The sequence below is a fragment of the Oppia nitens genome, unplaced genomic scaffold, assembly GCF_028296485.1.
Source record: "Oppia nitens isolate AA-2021 unplaced genomic scaffold, nextdenovo-longstitch-racon4-pilon3 scaffold1_pilon_pilon_pilon, whole genome shotgun sequence".
Classification (NCBI taxonomy): domain Eukaryota; kingdom Metazoa; phylum Arthropoda; class Arachnida; order Sarcoptiformes; family Oppiidae; genus Oppia; species Oppia nitens.
Window position 1 is genome coordinate 6,223,782 of NW_026533199.1, and position 22,511 is coordinate 6,246,292.

The window sequence follows — 22,511 nt, forward strand, 5'->3', positions numbered from 1 at the left end:
TATTTAAATAAAATATATTTAAAAATATCAACATTTACTACATTAATGAATGATAAGTAAATTAACAAAATATGTTTTTATTTTGAATGAAAATAAAAGAAAACTTATTTCACGTCAAGTATTAAAATAAAAAGCATTCATTTAATTAATACTTTTCAAAACGTAAATCTATTAAAATATTAATCAATAATAAGTTAGTTTAATATCTTAATAAATAATACAATAATTTATAATCGTTTTTTGATTAGCTTTTCTAATCGTTTTATACGACTGGACTCATAATCATAATTGTTATCAAAATTGATTTCATTATTAGACAAACTGTTATTATTATGGATATTATCTTTAGTTTGCGGTCTATTCTTGAATGCTTCGAGCAATTGAGTCGATTCCGATCTCTTAACTCCTTTCATATCAAGAATTTTCTGGAATTCATTGTTATCAGAATCGGGTAATAACTTGACATAACTTTCAATGAAATGCTCTGTTTTTTCGTGTGGCACGAGAACCACCTTCAGTATCATCTCTGCTTTAGTCATACCTTTGATGACACTTTTGGTATAAGTGGCCGGAGCTGTCTTCACGTTTGACTCCCAACACGGCAACTCAATTAGCACTTTCTTTAGGGTATGTGTGTCCAGAAGCAACTGTTCAGCCCCTCCTTGACTCAGAGATTTGCATTTAAAGAGATGACTAATATATTTGGGAATAAAAGTCAGCGCAAACTTATTGCATAACTGAGTAAAATATTTGCGGGCTTCCTGTAAGTTATCCCGAATAAACGGAAATAATTGTTGCAATTGCGATGTTATGTGAGTTATATATGAACTTTGACCTATCGGTGTTTCTACCGCTGACCAATTAGTCTGTAAATGTAATATTAGAGATATACGTAATAATATCTACGGATACATCAATTTTATAGTTAGTTTACATACTTTAATCATTAAATTGAAGGCAGACTCACAACCAGCTTCTATATTATGAATTAATAGTTGGATGCAGTTTGAGATAACTCTAAAGTTAAATATAACAATAAGTTAAATCTTGTAATATAACAGTAGTATCAATCAAATAATTAAATTATATTACAAAACAAAATACTCGTAATTACAGTACAGTTATGTTTTAGTATTACCGGTAATATAAAAGTAAAAATTTGTTTTATTGATAATTTAGAAATACAATACAAACCCGTGAAATATATCAAATTCGGAGTTCATATTAATTTTATCGGTCAATGTTTGGTCAACTTTTTCTTGTAATTTTTTCTCCAATTGTTGAGTTGTTTCCAAACAATAATTAGCTGTCAATAAAATACTGCAGACCTGACATAATTCGCTTTTGGATAACACTTTGACACCTCCTTCCGCTTCTTTAAGTAAACTTTGAAGAAGTCCTGCGGCAGATGTGGCAGCCGACAGAACACCTCCCGGTGTGTTGGCTGCGTTTGTTAATGTATTAGAAAGCGTAGCAATTGATGAGAGGGCACCCACTCGGGGCAAATTGCTTTGAAGTATTCGGTGAGCATATTCTCTCAAATATTTCTGAAATGTTGTCGATAAGAGTACTAACGGTTGTCTATTACTAAGTGATACACAGGTAACCAAACAATTCTTGTATTGAGTGAATAGTTTACCACTGGTTGCATATATTTCAGAAATGGTTGCTTCACTTTGACACAGTTTTTTGTGTTCATCGATGAAAGTATCGATTAGTTTTGATAAATTCTTGTCCTGTGCCTCGACGTAAATACTTAAATGACTTTCAAAACATTGTGTTATTTGTCCAGCAAAAGGATTTCCTCTATTATCTTGATTTAACTTTATATCATTTGAATTATCTTTTACCGGTAAAGTGATTCCTGTAAATCTTTGAGACAATAGTTTTTCAAAAGCAGTTGATTTAGATATAGAAGATAATAATAAGTTAACCGTTAATTCTTGCGAGCGATTAGTCATAACTTTGATCAACTCTTTACGTGTTATCCTACAAAACTCGAGAGCAATACACTCACTGACCTCCCATTTTGGTGGAAACATACGCCCATAACGTTCTTCAAATTCAACCAAATGTTTTTTAATCCAATTAAATCGTTTATCGATTTTGTCTAACCATGAAATCTCCTGATTTTCTTGAAATAATGCTTTATATTCTGATAGCTCTATATCAACAAATCGCGTCAATAATTCTCTCTTTATTTTTGAGTCTAGAATATCAACAGCAAGACATCCTTCAGCCAAATATTGCAATTGATTTTGAGAGAAGGAGTTCCGAGAATTAGGACCTTCAAAAGCATTACGAAAGTCTTCCAATATTTGTTGTCCTAATTGTCCTCTAATAGTCTCTACTTGTTCTGCCAAAAGGCTAATGTGAGGAATATGTCGATGTCTTTCAAATTGTTTCAATACATCCATCACTCCTTGTAGTATTTGAGCTGATTGTCCGTATTGACGCTTCTTTGTTGCCTCTCTTTTGGTAAAATAGTTAATAATTAAAAACAAAAACATAAATTAAGTTATTTTAAGTCATACTGTAATCTATCGGTTCCCTCAACTAAGATGTGTAGATTGTTAAGCATAATGATAGAAGTGGTAAGATTTCGTTTTGCATTATCTAATTGCTTGATATCACTCGTAATTTCGTTGACCTATCAATTAAATCAAATATACATTAATATTGAGCGATAAGTTGTCAAAAAACAATTTACAATTTGTTCCGATTGTTTGGCCTGTTGTTTGATCTCAAGGATACGATTGGCCAGTTGTGCGATCACATTACGGGCCGACTCCAAGGCTTGTTTGCCTTCATCTTCAACATTGGTCTGTCCGCGCACTACAACCCGAATCTCATCATCCAATTGTCTACAGTTGTCATCAAAACAATTGATATTTTATACTACAATATAATATATTCAAAATATATGACAAAATGATAGCAAACCTAATCTTTTGTTTCATGCGATTCAAGACATCGTCAATATTAGAGAGCGATTGTTCCGACGGAAACAAACCATTGATATACTCAACAGCATTGAAGTCTGTTTTGTCTAATGGGTCATCACTAGACAGGATCTGCTCGATAGCAGACTGGACAGCACTCGTCACACCCAACTGACCATTAAGTAAGAGCTTGTTGTCATCGGTGGTCACTTCATTGTCTGAATCCAATACTACAGTCTTGGACTCCATTGATATCAATCACTAATACTAATAATCAAACTTTAAATTAAAAAATATGTTTTTGTTTACATTTGCAATGTTTTCATAAATTTCATTCATATTGTGATTATTATTAAAGAATGCATTTCCTATACATTCAGTGCTTAAAGTTTTTAAAATAATATTTCTATGTATTATATAAAAGAGTTGCACAAACCTTACACCTCCCAAACCTCCCAAACCTCCCAAACCTTAATACAATTAGAAATCTATAATAATTAAGAATTTTATTCATGAAAATATAAAGTATACATACAAAACACACACACATTATACAAAATGAAGATTAAATTTAGTTAAATAATTTTTTTTAATTTAAAAGAAATTAAAAAATACGAGAATTTTTAATAATTGGTAATATTATTTGAAAACCACATTTTTGCAAATTCTTAAATGTGTTTACAGTAGTTTTTTAAAATTTAGTATAATTATTATTATGTTTTCACATTTTTTTAGATAGCATACCTCCCTATGCTAATATATACGTACCCTTATTACTAAAAAAAAATTACCGGCAATAATAAGTTAAATTTATTAAACACAAATCTGAAATTTAAAAAAAAATAATTTATAAAATCAAAAATTAAACAAATCAACTAGTACAAATTAATCAATTTATTTATTCAACTATTGATATAAATAGGTCAATGTATTAATATTAAAACATTTATCGAAACATAAAAATACATTTGTATTATTTTTGTAATTTTTTATATATTATATTTATAGTTATTTTTGTTTTTTTTTATTACCGGTAATACAAATATTTTGAAAACTAGTGATGTTGAAATTTTAACTAAAAATCTACCAAATAATATCAAATTTAATTGTCCTTATATTGTATAAAAACTTAATATTAATTCACATTAATTGCATTTAATTGAAAATTAAATTAATAACAGTAGAAGTGAACAATGTCTACGTGTCTTACAATTTGTTAATTATGTTATATAATATAAAATTATAGTACAAGACATTAAAGTATCAGTTCGTTAAAGTTTAAACTTTTTATTGTGTTTTCTTTCATCTTTGCTTTAAAGTGAATATAAAGCGCTAAAAAGGGTAACTTTTAATACAATTATCTATTGCTATAAAGTATTTATTTTATATAAATTAATAGATAGCAGTAATATCTACACTAATAATAAACTTATTTTAACACTGACTTTATATTAAATAATAGATTATATTTGGATAAATATTTGAATTGTAATTAAAATTAAAGTATTTAGAGAAGCAGTTATTCAATGACGACATCAAATGCTGACACTTCTTCAGCAATTCCGCATAAGTTGTTGCCGATAGCGATGTGAAGATATCCATCGATTCCGAAACTGGTGTCCCAAGTGTTTCGTATGATATAATAAGGAATATCTCCTAAAGTTATTAATATACAATATATATAAATTATATACAATTATATACAATATATATAAATTATATATAATTATATACAATATATATAAATTATATACAATTATATACAATATATATAAATTATATACAATATATATATAATTATATACAATAATATAAGTTATTGTAATAATAGATTAGAGTATATATTACTTAATTAATTAGAAAATTAATAATAATTGTCTGCAAACCGGTTAAATCATAGCCAACAATCTGGACGGCGTGGTTGAGGTCACGTTGACAATGATATTGAATGACTCCACCCAAGTAGTGCTGCCAACTCTTTGCGTCGACGGCCACAACAAGAGGGCCGTGATTTGCCAAAAGTCGCACCATTTGTGGCTCATTTGATATAAAACTTAAAAAATATTTTAGTTTAATAATAATTATTAGATTTTAAGCGAATTTAATAATAATAATAATAATTGATTACTTATCACATGTAAAATTGCCAGAAATAGCGATTCCGTGTTTAGTTTCTGTTTGTTTACACTTTCCAGAAGTTCCAGTCGTTGGGTATTTGTCAGCGGTTTGTAAGCGGACATTATTTTCAGCCATCCATACCAGTGCAGCACAAGTATCTCCTCCATCACAACCCTTATTATCTTCATTTGCACAATCAATCAATTGTTGGACACTATATTTTCGCAATGAACTAGTCTTAAGTGCTACCATTGTCTCGATTGTCTCAACTATAGACAGTGCCCAACAGGCACCACAATCACCTAATTATTTATACAGTTATTTTCAATTTAATATAAAATAGGTTTTAATTATTTAATCTAATAAACCTTGATTTATGACTTTTGTAACTGCGTTTTGTTGTCTATAATCCACTTTTTGTGGCACATCTTTGAGAAAAGTCTTTAACTCTTTAGAACTAATGAAAGATCTTTTCTTTGTTTTCAAAATTCTTCGTTTTGGTGACTGATTGTTGACATGTTTTTGTACTTATTATTGAATAATTATATTTATAGTAAGCAATAATCTAATACTGTATATAATTTATTAGTTAAAATAAACAATAATTACTTATTTGTTGAAATTCTTGTGGTGTTAGATCTGAGAATCGGGTGATACCATAAACAGCACTATTGTCACTAATTCTTTGATTATTTAACCAATTAATATGATTTAAAGAATCCTTAATATGGATACAAAATATTTGTAAAATTGATTTAATATTTTTAAAAAATAATTTTTATAAAATTGTTATTAATATATAAAATAAAACCTGAAAGATGTCCCGTCTTTTATAAAATTCTTTGCTATCAGTCTTATATGTTTTGTTGTATTTGTTTACAAAACAATTGAATTTATTATTTATTATATTGTTGTCATCATTGTTACCAATTAAGACACCATTGATTAACAATATTAAAAGATACGACATTTTGTTAATATTTTTAAAGTTAAAGTCTTTAACAAAATATAACAAATCTTTTTTCACATAAATTACTTTTTAATAAAACTTATGATTATTTCATTATCTATGAAATGATTAGACATAAGTAAATGCAAACTCAGGATTCATTTATCACTTGTCTTGAAATAATTGATTACATCATTGAATGTCAGCAAAGATTGAATCAAATAATTGTCAGTTTAAATGAATAACGGTTCAGAAGAGCAGCAGATGTTGACCAATGCTTAGGAAGACTTTAAAAAAGTCAAATAAAGAGCCAAACAGTTGTATGAATGCATTGATTGGTTGAAACAATTATATCAACTGATTTGACATCTGTTGCCAAAAACACATCCAATTGGATGTATGTCTTGAATGACGTTTTCGATGACGACATTCATAGCCATAGTGTTTGTCTTAAGAGTCAGAAACAGAGCACAGACTCTATTGAAGTGATTTTAGTGACAACTATTGATATATTGGTTTTCATAGGTTTTGATGATTAGATCACTTGTTAAACAAACTAAACGATTGACAAACAGAAAAAGTCTTGTATTGTCACCACAAGTGCATCACTTAAGGACTAACGCAATGAGTAATAATATAGTGACCATTGAAGCGACGGCAAAGCAGACGTCAACCGTTGGTTTCATTGATTTTATTATTTTGTTTAACATTTTAAAGATATTTAATAATTACTTAATTTAGATAATTTTTTTACACGGATTGGGTGATACCGGCCACGGATGGGCTGATAGTATCAAACATATAAAGCCGTCGGATACTAAATGCATGTGTCCCACAGCGTATGTCTTTATCGGATAATTTGATCCGTTAAATATTTGCTTATTTAATCAAATTAATTATATGGACAGTCAGGTGATGCCCGTCTCACTGAACGGTGGTTTTCCAATGCCCTCCTGGTTTGATCTGTACTCACTTGACACGGATAGTAGAGTTGATGAAGAAGGCGTCAAAAAGGCCACAACTTATGTCCACCAGTTGATAGCTAATGAAGAAAAGGCTGGAATACCTGCCAATCGGATAGTTTTGGGCGGATTTTCACAGGGAGGGGCTCTTGCATTGTATGCCGGACTTAGTTATCCGAAACCATTGGCCGGAATACTTGCTTTTAGTTGTTGGTTACCTAAACATGAAGAAGTTGTTTCAGCCATTAAAAACAAAGACATTCCAATTCTTCAATGTTAGTTAGTCTTTACAAATATTATAACACATGTATTACTAAACTTTTTATTTTGACTTATAGGTCACGGAGATGCCGATCCCATTGTATGTTTGGTATAAATACAATAAAATTATTTAATTTCTAATGCATATCATAGGTTCAACACCGTTTGGGCCAATTGACAGCCACTGTACTCTCCAAGAAACTAACTAAACATCAATTCAAAACATACAGAGGAATGGCTCACAGTTCTTGCAATGAGGTTATCCTTATTAGACACATCTTATAAACCCATAATATGTTATTTTAATAACAATTTTCTATCTCTTTATAGGAATTAAGTGATGCAAAAAATTTTATAACCACTTGTTTGTCCAATTAATCAAACATTATATATCTTTATTTATTAAGTTAACTCTTTTATCCAATAATTACAAATTGTTGAATTGGATTTAAGATTCACAAAATATTTAGACATTAGATTGATTTAAATTTTTAGAAAATTATTATATAGAAAATGCAGAATCAATAGCTTTTATGATTATCTGTCGATATATACATGACTTATTTGATTTAAATATAGCTATGATATTATTTTTATAATTATTTTTCAAATTAATGTTATCATTAATTTGAATGAGCTCTTCGAGACCAATGATTGTAATAACACCCAAACCTTTACCTCTTGATATCTCTAAAGAATATTTTCCGAACTCTATTAAACCAATTATTTTTCGATTCAATTGATTGCATTTGTCTTCATTGATAATATCTTCATCGCTTGTTTGTCCAATTGATTCAATATCGCTATCATTGGGAACACATATATAGTCAAACTGTTGGGGAACTCCACGACCAACGCATACAACTTCTACATTAATCAATGCATTGTCCTTATTATAAATGTTATTAAAAGATATCTTTGAAAGTAATCGCAAATCTTTACAGAGCATTGAAAGCATCAAATCATTTCTTATGATATAAAGTGTCGAATTTGGCTCTCTTTTCAATAATTTGTTCAACAATTCAATAGTTGTCTTGTTTTCAAATGAGTCAATAAAACCAAATTCTGGAAACATTAGTGAAGAGGTATTTAAAGAAATCATATTTAAGTCATGTATTCCTCCCACTCTATGGCCTCTATTTTCGCATATTTTATGCCACAATCTATTAGCAAATTCACTCAAAACAACCAAATCATAAGTCACGCGATTCTTAAATGTGTTGTTTTTGGTGATCAACATAAAGTCAAAACAATTTATAAACTTTTTTGATGAGCTAACAAAACAATTGTCCAGAAATAGGTTCGTCTCATTCGAGTCTATTAAAGATGTTTTGTTTTCACTGATTCTCAAATAGTGAACTGAATTGACAGTCTTTGGGTCTAAGATTTGATTGAAGTCAAAGTTGAAGCATTTAGATAACAACATTAGTCCTTTAGGACCAATGATCCTAAACCTTTCCAATTGATTTTTGTGTCCATTTATTTTAAAATCAACTTTTGATAGATATTTTTGTTGACAATCATAAAATAAATTTAAGAGTTTATCGTAAACACAAATATGACACCAAATCCATAGTTTAGTAAACTTATGATTCCAAACAAAATTGATTGAAACTAACGGTTCAAACGGATAGGACTCGTAGTTATAGATGATTGTAATCCCTTCTCTATTTCCAGACTCATAGATCTTCGCTCCAAATGATGGACTGATGTCTAAGTGAGTAAACTTTGTTAAGAAGTCAATCAATAGTTGTTTTTCAGAGACTGAGTAATCGATTTCAATGCAAACATAAGTCGAGAGATAATAAGCGACAAAATCTTGTTTTGAATTTTGATATAAAATGCGTTCATTTTTAGTGCAATTATTGTTTGGCATCAATCGGTTGTAAAACATCTTCATATGAAATCGTTTAGCGAACCAAACGTGAAGAACACTTCTCTCTGACTTTTGATTTCGTCTTTGAATACTTTCTTTACGTTTAATTTCATTAACGAATTTCTTGTGTTTTTTATTCTTCTTTTGATTCTTCAATTTTTTATGTTTTTCAATTGAATCATTGGTCTTACCTTCGATGGCAAGTCTAATACTTTTGGGAACTCTTTTAGGGTTATGACTTGAAGCACGACGTCTCATAAAACGCGGTAATCGTTGAGACATAAGTTTCGGTAGTTTTGTACGACAATCGGCGGTCAGTGAATTCAACTCAAGACTGTGACTCTCTATTTGTTTCATCAGATATATGTCTTCAGAAAAATTAGATAAAATGTTATGTAATTTGAAATTTTTGTAAAAACATAGTAATTATTAGTCAAACCTGAAGAATGTGAAGTCGATGACTGACCACTTGTGCCCTCCATTGATATTATATTAAGATCTTTGATAAAAATATGGGATCAATTGAATGATTATTTGCCACAATTAGTATTATATCACAACATTGATAATATGACAAAACAGGTGATTGAAAGCACGTGATAAACACGTGTGGATTATATCTTAATGTAAACAAACTGTAAGTCAATGAAGCCTTTGGTTAGAGTTTTGTCTTTAAATCAAATGTCTTATCAAAAGACATACAATATTCAGATGCAAGTAATGGCAAAGATAAAGGAGTTGTTAAATAAAGGGATCAATTCAGTGACTGACAATACATTGATATTAGTAGAGCACAAACCGGTTTACACGATTGGCATCCGAAGCAAACCATATGAAGATCCACTTCTTGAAAGACGACTGCGAACTTTGGGCGCCGACTTTGTCCACACAAATAGAGGCGGTTTAATCACATTTCATGGATTGGGACAACTCGTCGCTTATCCCATATTATACTTACCATCATTTGATCTCAACAATAGCATCAAATGTTACGTACGAAGACTTGAATCAACTATTATTGATTTATGTAAAGAGTTTGGAGTCAAAAGTTCAACAATGGATGGTTTACCGGGTGTTTGGGTGGCCAACGATCGCAAAATAGCTGCCATTGGTATCCATTGTAGTCAATATGTTACCTGTCATGGAATAGCCATCAACTGTAACGTTGATCTCAAATGGTTTCAAGAGATCATACCGTGCGGTATAACAGATAAAACAGTGACTTCTTTATCAAATGAACTCAAACGTGATGTTAATATCAATGAAGTTATGCCTAAACTTTTGAAATCATTTCAAACTAATTTTAATTGTAATTTTCAATAACATAAACTAATTTAAACATAATATAAATGATAAAATATAGATTACCGGTAATTTTTAAAAAATTATTGTCCATGGTGCAATTAGTGAAATTGACAATTATAACAACATTATAAGATACAGTAATTCTAAAAACTTTAAATAACTTTTTTTAGAAACATAGATAACTAAAAAATAGTTTTAATTAAAAACAACTAAATTTATTTATAAACATTATTAATATTACTTATAATTTTTGGATTGTTATAGAAAATATTTATGCTGTATATATATTTCATAAAATAATTACTATTTGTAATAAAATCTTATTTAATAAATATTTCGATTAATTTGATTTTTTAGAACATATTTATAATTTAAACTCATTTTTGTTATAATTTCTTTAAAAATTATGTGACAAACTATATGTAAATTATATTTACTAATATATAGTCGAAATGAATGTCAACTTTACATTTTGTTAATATCTCAAAATCTAAACAGTACTGTATTGTAAATTTTTATTAAATTTGGCAAACATGCAGTTTATATCCTCCCAAACATGTTATAAATTATCAGATATTTATAGTTAATAGTTTTTAAAATTATACAAAAAATTACATTATAATTTCAATGACTAACTCGTGTGTTATCATTTAAATACTAAAGTGGATCCATTGGTTTCGGTATTGATTTAACTTAAATCATACACATATTTATTCAAATTAATTATTATGTATTGATGTATATTGTAAATCAAATATTCCATACTTTAAACATTGCAAATAAATTATTAATTATCAGCCAAACACCTGATCCCACACTCTTGTAGAGAATTGTGAGTCTTTAAGTGTTTAGATAGGCATTAGTGGTCATTATATCAGTGATACTCATATGAGAAAAGTTAACTCTCAAAACACATGTCTGTAAATCCAAGTAATGGAAAAAGTTTTTTTAACAAAAGTGTAAAAAATTAGAAAAATAAAAATTATTATTTAATAATTAACAATAAATATTAATATAACCGTAATTACCGTAGTGTTATCATAAGTAAAAACAATGTATGTCTTAACTTATTTTTTCTAGTTTTTTACTTTCAATGATTTTTTTGTAAACTTTATGCAACTTTTATAATGATTTTTTCTTAAATAAAATAAATAACTTTTAATCTTTTCAAAGATATTACAGCATCAGTGATGAAAAAGTATCAATTGTTTAGTAATTAAAAAAAGTCTTATTTCTAGTAAACTTTGCATTAAATAAGTTAGTATTATATAACTTTATATTAAATATAAAGTTTATTACAATATACTGTATAGTTGTTTATTAAAATAATATAATTTTGTTAAGACTGTTACAATATAACAGTTATATTAAGAATACCCGATCCCGGGGTCAGTGGGGGTCAGTATATGTCAAATGTAATCAATGAGATGAATGTGCTATAGATGTCAGTGTTGTGGTTGTATTGATAAGTGTTATGTTATTGTATTGATGTTTATGTGTCGCCATTGTTATGGTTATGCCTTTAATGTAGTGATGAAACCGATTTGATTTGATTTGAATTAATTAATTGATTGTCATTTGGTTCAGACATGAAACCCAAGAGAAGTCGTGGAAGAGCTAAGTTGAGTCAGTGCTCACAAATTGCGCGCTTAAGAGAGGGAACCGTTGACCTGACGTCTGCCGACTCTATTCTGGTTCACACAAACTTGAGGTCACTTCTGAATCGCCAAACATTCATGTCTTTGCCAGTGTATTATCAGTACAAATTGGTCCAATTGCTTCCCAAGTTTGATCAGATGGTCACTCCCGATGGTTGGATCAAACCGAGCACTTCTGCGCTCAACAATGAATTCTTTGCCAAATCGTGTCAGTCATGGCTCGAAAGGCTTTCTGATTCAAAGTTGACATCCGATTCGGACCAAAGATTTAAGATTGACGTTGAAAAAGAAAAGAGTAAATTGGATCCGTTTAAAGTCAAGTACTTTGAACCAATTTGGGGACAAACGCTTGAATCACAACAAGATATCACCAATGAATTTGATCGCATCCCCAAAACCAAGACTTCTAGTGATTCAAAACAAGAGACCGTCCGAAGACTCCGCAAAAGAAGGCTATATTTAAATAAGAAATTGAAATCACAAAAGAGAGTTAAAGCAATTGCTAAGAAGTCAATTATCAGTTCCACATCTACTACTAGTGTTAATACAACTACAACTACTACAACACAAAGTGAAATCAATTTGATTTGTGAGAGTGAGTCACAAATAGCTGAGACAACTATAGAGTTAACTAAAGAAGATAACAATAACAACAACAACAACAACAACAACAACAACAATGATAATAACAGTAATATTAGTACTAATATTGAAGTGAGTGCTGATAATGTGATTGTCGAAGATATAGTGATCGATGAAAACGAAAATATTGAAAGCAAACCATCAGAACTTTGTTCAGTAGTTGTAAAGAAAGTCCAAATAGAGTCAACTGTTAGCAAAACCGATGAAATAACAAATGAAATGACAAATGAAATGACAAATGAAATGACAAATGAAATGACAAATGAAATGACAAATGAAATGACAAATGAAATGACAAATGAAATGACAAATGAAATGACAAATGAAATGACATCCATTGTGTTGCCCTCCACTACAAGTGTGATACAGTCTACTAATATTAACACTCCTTCAAACATAACCGATAAATCAAATGATATGTTAGTTAAAGACAATGAAAATGATTTGAAAAGCAAGCGTTCAAATCGTAAACGAAATGCAAACACTAATGTTAATGAAGAGGGTGTCGATGAAGAGCGATCTTTCCTAATATGCCGGCGCGCACTTGAATCCAGTCCTAACAATAAGTTATTTTATGTCTCAAGATATCGACGAATACATACTGTCGAAAGTCCTCTTCTTTCAACTAACGAACCAAAAGAAAGCAAATCCAACGATAGTTGCAATGAAAAAGCTGTTGAATCAACCGTTAAAAGTGTAGACATTAACAGTATTGTGCCTTCAAGTGATACCAAATGCATTATGAATAATAAAAATGACATAAAGACAACGTCCAACACTATTAGTACAATACAATGGGCACCGTCTATAAAACAGCATTCAATAAATGATGGCTCGGATCAGATTAGTATAAAAGACAACTTGATTTCTATAATAAATCAATGCGGAGAAACACGACTTCTTTCACAAATAACTGTTATTCCTATCACAACAACAACTAATGTCAACCAATCAGTTGTGACGCCAACATCTGTACTGTCCTCACAGTCGGACTCAGCTCATGGTCCGTGTAATCTCAAGCCAATGACAATATGCAAGAAATGTGGCTCTTTTTGTCACTCGGACTGTATCGGGCCTTCAAAACTGTGCGTCGAGTGTTTGGTCAGATGATTGAATATACTGTATAATACAATTGTATATTATATATATATATGTTATGTATAATACAGTAAATTGTGATTTATTGGATAAAATCGTGTTAATTATAATAACAGTAATGTCTTATATTCTGTTATTATAAGCTTATAAAATAGATATCCTTTAATTAAAGCGATAACATTCATGTTTTTGTTTTATTAGTATTTAATTATATATCACTTAATTTAAAGTAAATGATTGTTTCAAATATATTTCATATTTTGATCTCTATTTTTAATAAATTCAGACAAATGTCTGATAACTCATAAAGACTATCATTTATTATCGCTAAAAATGTTGTATCAATTAAATCAAATTAAATATTTATATAACTAAACAATTACTGTTGTTTTATAGGCTTTGCGATACATATATCCAATACATATACATAGTGATGGACCAATTGCAAGATGCGCAATTGCATTGCTATGAAATTGCGTGAAATTGCCGCAATTGCGAAGATGCCGATTGCGAAAATCGCAATCGTATAGTAGCGCCATCTATTTTAACAATAATAAATTGTTTAAAAAATAAAACACATGTTATTATGTAGTTTAAAAATGGATAAAAATAAATCAGTGGTTTATAATTATTTTAATTTAGTTGACACAAAGTATAATTGTAATTATTGTGGCAATTATTTAGTCAAAAATGCTACACGAATGAGAGAACATTTACTAAATGCATGTAAAGGATGTCCACCACAAGACGTGTTATCAACCCTTAAAGTAGAGATTAAGACTAAAAATCTCAAACGTAAAGGTAATTATATCTTCAGTAGTATAGTGGTTAATATCCCATTTATTACAGTAACTGACGATTCAACTGAATCATCGGAGTCATCTCAATCACGAAAGGATGTTCCATCGTTTGTGGACTCAATAACTAAAAAAGATAATGATGACCTCAAGCTTTTATGCGCAAAGTTTGTGTACTCGTCTGGAAGTGCTTTTAGTCTAGTAGAGAACCAAGAGTTCATCCAATTCATTAAAAAATTGAGGCCATCATTTAAAATACCATTAAGAAAAGAATTGTCTAAAGAATTGTTAGACACAACATATTCAATGGTCTGCAGTAGTATAGTGGTTAATATCCCAATAACAAATTTATTTTTAGGTTAACTCTCACAACAATTCATTAATTACAAATACTAATTCGTTTGTTATAATCATCGATGGCTGGTCAAATATCAGAAATGATTCAATAGTTAATATTTGTGTTTGTTTGCCAAAACCTATTTTTTATAAAAGCATTGATATGGAAACTCGAAGACATTCAGGAGAAGAATTGGCTAATATTACTGAAGAAGTTATTAACGAATTAGGTAATAATATTTAATATATATATATTTTTGGGGTACTAACCATTATACTACTGAATATTTTTTTAGGTGTTAACAAGTGTTCAGCAATAATTGCTGATAATGCACGAAATATGTCAAATATGTCACAACGTCTTAAAGAAAAATATCCACATTTGTTGACATTTGGTTGTGTTGCTCATATACTAAATCTTTTAAGTCAAGATATCTGCACAAGTGTGACATATTTTAATGAGATACTTAAGATAACTCGTTCAATAACTGTAGAAATAAAAGATTCTCATTTAAAATTGGCGTTATTTCGTAGATTAGCAAAAGAGAATAAAATCAATTCACTAGTATTAGGGAGCAACACACGGTAAAAATTATTCTTCAGTAATATAGTGGTTAATATCCTATTTTAATCTTTAGATGGTATTCAAATATTAAACAAATGAAACGAGTTTTTAATGGAAAAGAAGTGCTACAAAAAATGGCAATCGATTCCTCAATTAAAATAAATGCTGACATCAAAAAGTATCTCTTGGATACAAATGACAGGTTTTGGACGGATCTGATGACAACAATTAATGTTTTGAATCCAGTTGCAGATGCAATAGCAATCATTGAATCAGATAAAGCAACACTTTCCGATACTATTATTGTTTTTAACAACATATATACATCTATTTTAAACTCATCAATTGATTGCAATATGAAATCTCAGGTTATCTTCAGTAGTATAGTGATTAATATCCCAAAAATTATGTTTTAATAATCTTTTTTTATTTTAGATTTTAAATCATTTCACTAATCGCAAACAAATGGCATCTGATGCTAATTATTTAACAAATATTCTTGATCCAAGATATAAAGGATTGGATTTGACCGATGAAGAGAGATTTTCGGCAAATAAATATACGATTATATTGATTCTATTGGTTTTTCAGATAAACTTACAGATATCAAAATTGCATACAACGATTATAAATCAAAAAATGGTAATATTTTTATTTTTGGGGATCTAACCACTATACTACTGAATATTTTTAGGGTTTTTTGCAATTGATTCATTGTGGATAAATATTAAAAATGTGATTCAATGGTGGACTGAATTCAAGGAATATAAGAAATATAAGGATTTATCTAATATTGCAATTAGATTATTGTCAATCCCTCCATCATCTGCTGCGGTTGAGAGAGTGTTTTCAAGTTTTGGAGACATTCATACTAAAAAACGTAACAAATTGACAAATGAAAGAGTTGCCAAATTAGTTTCAATACGTACACATTTTAAATGTATTAATAATAATTTAGAAGATTCATCTGAATCAGAAAATGAGTCTTAATTTTATATGATATAATAAATATTAATTCATTGATTATATGTGCAAATTTTATTAAATTTTTATACATTCCCTCATGCGCGCAATTTCACGCAATTTCACGCAATTTTCCGCAATTGCGGCAATCGAAAATTGGATTGCGTAAAATTCCCAACACTACATATACACTATTTGATATCTGATTGGTTTCAATACACAAATAATTGTTAAACTTTTTGTTTAGAAATTTTCTCATTTTGGTGGCCTCTGGATGAGCTGTCTGTTGCTTTCAAAATGAAATTCATATCAAAAATACTATGAATACAATCATTATATTGTATGGAGAGTTAAGATATGTGGGGTAAGTGACAGTAACTGGTCTTAGGGTTAGGATATGTGGGGTAAGTGACAGTAACTGGTCTTAGGGTTAGGATATGTGGGGTAAGTGACAGTAACTGGTCTTAGGGTTAGGATATGTGGGGTAAGTGACAGTAACTGGTCTTAGGGTTAGGATATGTGGGGTAAGTGACAGTAACTGGTCTTAGGGTTAGGATATGTGGGGTAAGTGACAGTAACTGGTCTGACAGTAACTGGTCTTAGGGTTAGGATATGTGGGGTAAGTGACAGTAACTGGTCTTAGGGTTAGGATATGTGGGGTAAGTGACAGTAACTGGTCTTAGGGTTAGGATATGTGGGGTAAGTGACAGTAACTGGTCTTAGGGTTAGGATATGTGGGGTAAGTGACAGTAACTGGTCTTAGGGTTAGGATATGTGGGGTAAGTGACAGTAACTGGTCTTAGGGTTAGGATATGTGGGGTAAGTGACAGTAACTGGTCTTAGGGTTAGGATATGTGGGGTAAGTGACAGTAACTGGTCTTAGGGTTAGGATATGTGGGGTAAGTGACAGTAACTGGTCTTAGGGTTAGGATATGTGGGGTAAGTGACAGTAACTGGTCTTAGGGTTAGGATATGTGGGGTAAGTGACAGTAACTGGTCTTAGGGTTAGGATATGTGGGGTAAGTGACAGTAACTGGTCTTAGGGTTAGGATATGTGGGGTAAGTGACAGTAACTGGTCTTAGGGTTAGGATATGTGGGGTAAGTGACAGTAACTGGTCTTAGGGTTAGGATATGTGGGGTAAGTGACAGTAACTGGTCTTAACTACAATTATTTAAACTCTGGTTTAACTGCGAGTCAACAATCAATACCTTATAATATAAATCAAGTTATAATATGACAAACCATTACAACATTTATCAGACTATTGTTATAATTTTATAGCAATTATTCTAAAATTAATTTATATATTATTTTGTTAAACAATTATTAATTCAATTATTAAATTTTATATTATTTAATAAATAATTTTTTTTAATGTAAAGCTTTGTCTAAAATTTGATAGAAATGTAAGAAATGATTGAAAGAGTGTTTAAATTCATTTGATATGCAGTCCAACAATCCTGTAATGTATTGATAGTACTATTGCTGTGTATCTAAAACCAAAGTCAAAACTTTAGAACCGCAACCGAACCGCAACCGAACCGCAACCGAACCGCAACCGAACCGCAACCGAACCGCAACCGAACCGCAACCGAACCGCAACCGAACCGCAACCGAACCGCAACCGAACCGCAACCGAACCGGTACTAAAACCATAGATCCGGAGCATTTTAATGTTGATAATAACAATATTGTTAGGCAACTATTATCGCTTTAGATAATGAGACCAAATAAATAAATTAATTTTTCATAAATTATATTAATATTTATTTTTTAATTTATAATTGATAATAAAAATTACAAAATATTTAAATATTTTTTATGTATTTTTTATTTAATAATATAATTTAATATAAAGTTTGTGGACTTATTTCGGCTTATCAGCTATTATTCAATATATTGTTTTATTTGATTTCAACTTTAACTCATTCATTCATAATTATTAAATAGTAACCAATCATTGACTAAAACACAGGAACCGAAACCGCTATAAAACCGTTTCGGTTTCGGTTTCAGTCGGTTTTAAGAAACAAAACCGTTTCGTTTCCGACCTCTAATATACTGTACAGTACTCTACTGTAGTGTATTATACTGTCATTAGGGTTAGATCAGATTCCCTCCCTCGTCTTATTTTCCATAAGTTCCTTATATTCCCTGTTCCCTGGGAATTCCCTGGGAAGACATTTCCTTGTGGTACCACCTATCATACACTAACTCACATTACATAATGTTTAATTAAAAACACGTTTGTATAGTAAATGTCTACAAAATGTATTAAATGTTTTTACTAAATGTTTAATAATATTTTAATCATATTTTGATTGAGTTATTACTAACATAATGGTCCCAATGAAACACATAGATTAGGTACTTTTTAATGTATGACAAATTATATTTCCCCTTTCTAACGATCAAGGGAGGGAATATAATATATTTTCCATATTTTCCGGGAAAATTGGAGGGAATTTATTTGGGAACTTCCCTCCCTCGGAATCTCAATCTAACCCTAACTGTCATACAGTATGTATAAGTTATACACATAAATGTATTGATATTACAGTAGAAACTATAGAAACTGTGATTGAATGCTGTGTTCTAATAATGATTGCATCACTGATTGTGTTGTACTGTATATCACATGTACTCTAATGTAGTGAAAGTTTGAATAGAATGTCAATAAAGTTATATTACTTTAGAAGTGATGACAAATCGATTGAATGTTTTGATTAATATTAGTATTAATCGATTGAATACTTCATTCAAAGTGATTAACAGACAATCCTTAAGATATTTGAGTCAAACAATGAATAATGATATCTATAATGAAGAGTATTGGCCACCAATTCTTCGACAAAAAGGACAAACATTGACACGATTTAAGCGATTCTTCTATGAATCAGATTATCAAAGAAAACCACAGATTGAAAGCAAATCAGTCAATGACTTATGGCTTACAAAATGTCATATCATTGAACCCAAAGAAGTGGTATTCACAGCAAAGGCTAAGAGAAAGAAAGAATCGGAAACTATTGTTATGGGAAAGGCGTTGATGTGGTTAAGAGATAACGGTTTGTTGTATTTATATTATTTTAATGACAAACGGATCAAATAAGGCTAAACTTATAATATATTTTAATATTTTCAGAGTTTGTTGATAACAACTTCAATGCAATTCAGTTAAATACACAACAAATAAGAGAGTGGTTTGATATTATCAATGGTCCCATTCATGTCAAACCTATTGATGAACAGTTAAGTAATGATATGATTAACTTTTGTGACGATTTCGATGACAAACTGAAAGATAAATTGAATGAAATGATTGATAAAAATAGTGAAAAAATGTTAATAAACTGTACTGAAGAAGGTTTTGCTGAAGAAGATAAACCAAATGTTATTAGAAATGTTTTTTCTAATGTTATACACAACGAACCCACAGACAGGACAGTAAAAGTTAGAAATAATTTATTGCTTAAGTTTTTAAACGAAAGACATAAAAGACAAGAAACCGATGACTCCTTTAGAAGTTTAAGACAACAAATAGAAGAACTGCCGATTAATAAATATAGGGAACAAATACTAAAAGAGATAAATGAAAATCGAGTGATTGTTATTAGTGGAGACACCGGTTGTGGCAAAACAACACAAATACCACAAATGATATTTGAAAATGAAATCAAAGGAGGAAGAGGTGCCTTCGCTAATATTGTTGTCACTCAACCACGACGTTTATCAGCCATTTCTATATCAGAAAGAGTTGCCTTAGAATTTGGTGAAGAAGTCATTGGCAAATCAATTGGTTATAACGTTAGATTTGATAAATCAGTTCCAATGTATTCAAATGGAGTCATACTTTTCTGTTCTGCAGGAATTTTGCTCAGAAAAATTGGTTATAATCCAAGTCTTTTGGGTGTCAGTTATATCATTGTCGATGAAGTTCATGAAAGAGATGTAATAACAGACTTCCTCTTAGTTTTATTAAAAAGAGCTCTTGATTTGAATGAAAATCTTAAATTAATATTTATGAGCGCATCCATGAATACTAATTTGTTAGTCAATTACTTCAACTGTCCATTAATTGAAGTCCCGGGACGTTGTTTTCAAGTTAATAACTATTACTTAAACGAATTTATTGAAAATACTGGAAATCATAGTTTTTCAATAAGGAATCCCAAAGTTGATATAAATCTTGTAACACAATTGATTGTAGACATCCATCGAAAGAAACCGGACGGTGCTATCCTTTGTTTTCTTCCGGGTTGGGCTGAAATACAAGCCGTTGACAATCAGCTTAATATGTTAAACATTGATTCAAATTTAAAAGTATTTGCCGTACATTCAAGACTTTCCCATTCTATTCAAAAGCAAATATTCACGCGAATGCCAATCGGTGTCCGAAAAGTAGTTTTGGCCACAAATATCGCCGAAACTTCTCTTACTATTGATGATGTCGTCTATGTTATTGATACCGGTTTAGCCAAAGTAATGAAATATAATTCCCAATTCAATGTTTCAAATTTTGGTACAAATTGGATATCAAAAGCTAATGCAAAACAAAGAAGTGGTCGCGCAGGTCGTGTCACTGAAGGCGAGTGCTATCGACTTTACACTAAAGAATTAGAGAACTCTTTAATGGATGAATATATGACTCCAGAAATGCTGAGAATTCCATTAGAAAATGTAGTGATGAGCGCCAAGTTTCACGTCCCCAATGAGTCTATCCATGATTTTCTCTCATTAGTTCCACAGCCGCCCTCCAATGAATCCATTAGAAGAGCAGTTAATATTTTAAAAGATCTTAATATATTAGACACCAAAGAAAATCTGACTATTTTAGGCAAAAGAGTAATTAGTTTTACATCTCATCCGAGACTTTCTGTGGCAATGATTTATTCAGTGTTTTTCAGTTGTCTAAAATCAATGCTTCCTTTGGTATCACATTTAAGTGCAAATCGCGAACCATTTCAAGTGATGCCAAATGCAAAAAGTGTGATTCGATCCGTTAAAGACAACTTCTCGTTTGACTTTATTTCAGATCATATATCAATGGCTGCTCTTATTCTTGAATATCAAGAATGTATTGGCGATTATCCCGTTTATAGTGAAAAAATCAAGAATTTTATTGATGATAATCATTTACATCGATATTCAATGGACTTTATTTTAGATACAATTAAATTATATGCCTCTCATTTAGAAGAGTCTAATTTCATCTCCAGAAATGAGTGGATTTCTAACAAAAGTCATATCAATTCTAACTTTTATCGCAAATCTTTAATAACAACTGCTTTAGTGCCAGCATTTGTGTCAAATTATGTGCGACTAATTAAAGGAGAAATTAGAAACCAAAAACTTAAATTAGATTCAATTTATCCGATTAATGCCATTACTGGATATAAAGTCAAATTTGTTGGCGAAAGTGTTTTCCAGAAGAACTTGAACGCACACCAAAATGTGGATCAGTTGACTAATTCTATACTTATTTATTTTAAAAGTTTCTTTTCAGAAGAGGCCAAAATGTTGACCATTTGTGACGCCTCTCAGGTGTCACCAATTGCTATAATACTGTTTTCAATGGATCGGTTGACAATCAACAAGAATTATTCCAAAGATGAATGTCTCGTTGAGTTAAATGATAACAAACACATGAAATTTAAATTAAGAAAAGTAGATATGAAACTATTAATTCGTTTGACACAAGTTTTAAACATTTTTTTCAATTGGTTTATCACTTGCAAAGATATTAATCAATTGCTTTCTCAAGACAATCAACAATATCAGAAAATACTTGATTTTCATAGAGACTTAATAGATCTTATTAGTGATTTAGTGTCCACTAAATCTTAATATTTAATTTATATATTATTCAATACTTTTATTATTTATTGATTATAAGGATATTACGGTACATCTGTAGTCATTTATACAATAAAAGCAATTCATTACAATCAAGTGTACACTTTAATTATTATAACGTAGCATAAAGTGTAGATTAAAGCATTAATTTGTTTTAAATTTTTTATAATTTACAGTCAAT

At 30.1% G+C, this 22,511-nt stretch overlaps 7 protein-coding genes across 9 annotated transcripts; 4 read left to right on the forward strand and 3 right to left on the reverse strand.

Moving 5' to 3' along the window:
• Positions 1-227: 227 nt before the first annotated feature.
• On the reverse strand, positions 228-3,756 carry LOC128953001 (vacuolar protein sorting-associated protein 53 homolog). Of its 2 annotated transcripts, XM_054298488.1 has the most exons (8): positions 3,711-3,756; positions 3,379-3,430; positions 2,944-3,209; positions 2,711-2,864; positions 2,535-2,650; positions 1,195-2,472; positions 939-1,017; positions 228-866 (listed from the first exon to the last, which is right to left on the reverse strand). In XM_054298488.1, the coding sequence occupies exons 3-8, from the start codon at positions 3,189-3,191 to the stop codon at positions 228-230; spliced, it is 2,514 nt and encodes an 837-aa protein (XP_054154463.1). In that variant the 5' UTR covers positions 3,192-3,209; positions 3,379-3,430; positions 3,711-3,756. The 2 variants fall into 2 exon arrangements, with proteins under 2 accessions (XP_054154463.1, XP_054154462.1); XM_054298487.1 differs by lacking the exons at positions 3,379-3,430; positions 3,711-3,756 and having other exon boundaries at positions 2,944-3,243.
• A 705-nt stretch (positions 3,757-4,461) lies between these two features.
• Positions 4,462-6,039, reverse strand: LOC128966407 (cathepsin O-like). The gene is made up of 6 exons (XM_054313256.1): positions 5,872-6,039; positions 5,670-5,781; positions 5,429-5,587; positions 5,071-5,362; positions 4,829-4,995; positions 4,462-4,598 (listed from the first exon to the last, which is right to left on the reverse strand). Exons 1-6 carry the CDS (start codon positions 6,028-6,030, stop codon positions 4,462-4,464), a joined length of 1,026 nt encoding a protein of 341 aa, XP_054169231.1. The 5' UTR covers positions 6,031-6,039.
• Positions 6,040-6,425: 386 nt separating this feature from the next.
• LOC128953014 (acyl-protein thioesterase 2-like) lies at positions 6,426-7,669 on the forward strand. The gene is made up of 6 exons (XM_054298503.1): positions 6,426-6,684; positions 6,751-6,848; positions 6,918-7,246; positions 7,310-7,332; positions 7,386-7,490; positions 7,563-7,669. Exons 1-6 carry the CDS (start codon positions 6,541-6,543, stop codon positions 7,608-7,610), a joined length of 747 nt encoding a protein of 248 aa, XP_054154478.1. The 5' UTR covers positions 6,426-6,540; the 3' UTR covers positions 7,611-7,669.
• On the reverse strand, positions 7,654-9,962 carry LOC128953006 (ribonucleases P/MRP protein subunit popl-1-like). The gene is made up of 3 exons (XM_054298495.1): positions 9,908-9,962; positions 9,548-9,607; positions 7,654-9,476 (listed from the first exon to the last, which is right to left on the reverse strand). Exons 2-3 carry the CDS (start codon positions 9,588-9,590, stop codon positions 7,735-7,737), a joined length of 1,785 nt encoding a protein of 594 aa, XP_054154470.1. The 5' UTR covers positions 9,591-9,607; positions 9,908-9,962; the 3' UTR covers positions 7,654-7,734.
• LOC128953015 (putative lipoyltransferase 2, mitochondrial) lies at positions 9,599-10,473 on the forward strand. Of its 2 annotated transcripts, XM_054298506.1 has the most exons (2): positions 9,599-9,745; positions 9,805-10,473. In XM_054298506.1, exon 2 carries the CDS (start codon positions 9,820-9,822, stop codon positions 10,429-10,431), a length of 612 nt encoding a protein of 203 aa, XP_054154481.1. In that variant the 5' UTR covers positions 9,599-9,745; positions 9,805-9,819; the 3' UTR covers positions 10,432-10,473. The 2 variants fall into 2 exon arrangements, with proteins under 2 accessions (XP_054154481.1, XP_054154480.1); XM_054298505.1 differs by having other exon boundaries at positions 9,599-10,473.
• A 1,393-nt stretch (positions 10,474-11,866) lies between these two features.
• On the forward strand, positions 11,867-13,831 carry LOC128953005 (putative Polycomb group protein ASXL2). The gene has a single exon (XM_054298494.1). The coding sequence runs from the start codon at positions 12,003-12,005 to the stop codon at positions 13,821-13,823; it is 1,821 nt and encodes a 606-aa protein (XP_054154469.1). The 5' UTR covers positions 11,867-12,002; the 3' UTR covers positions 13,824-13,831.
• A 5,296-nt stretch (positions 13,832-19,127) lies between these two features.
• Positions 19,128-22,321, forward strand: LOC128966408 (ATP-dependent RNA helicase DHX30-like). Its single transcript, XM_054313257.1, has 2 exons — positions 19,128-19,542; positions 19,620-22,321. The coding sequence occupies exons 1-2, from the start codon at positions 19,176-19,178 to the stop codon at positions 22,319-22,321; spliced, it is 3,069 nt and encodes a 1,022-aa protein (XP_054169232.1). The 5' UTR covers positions 19,128-19,175.
• The last annotated feature ends 190 nt before the right edge of the window (positions 22,322-22,511 follow it).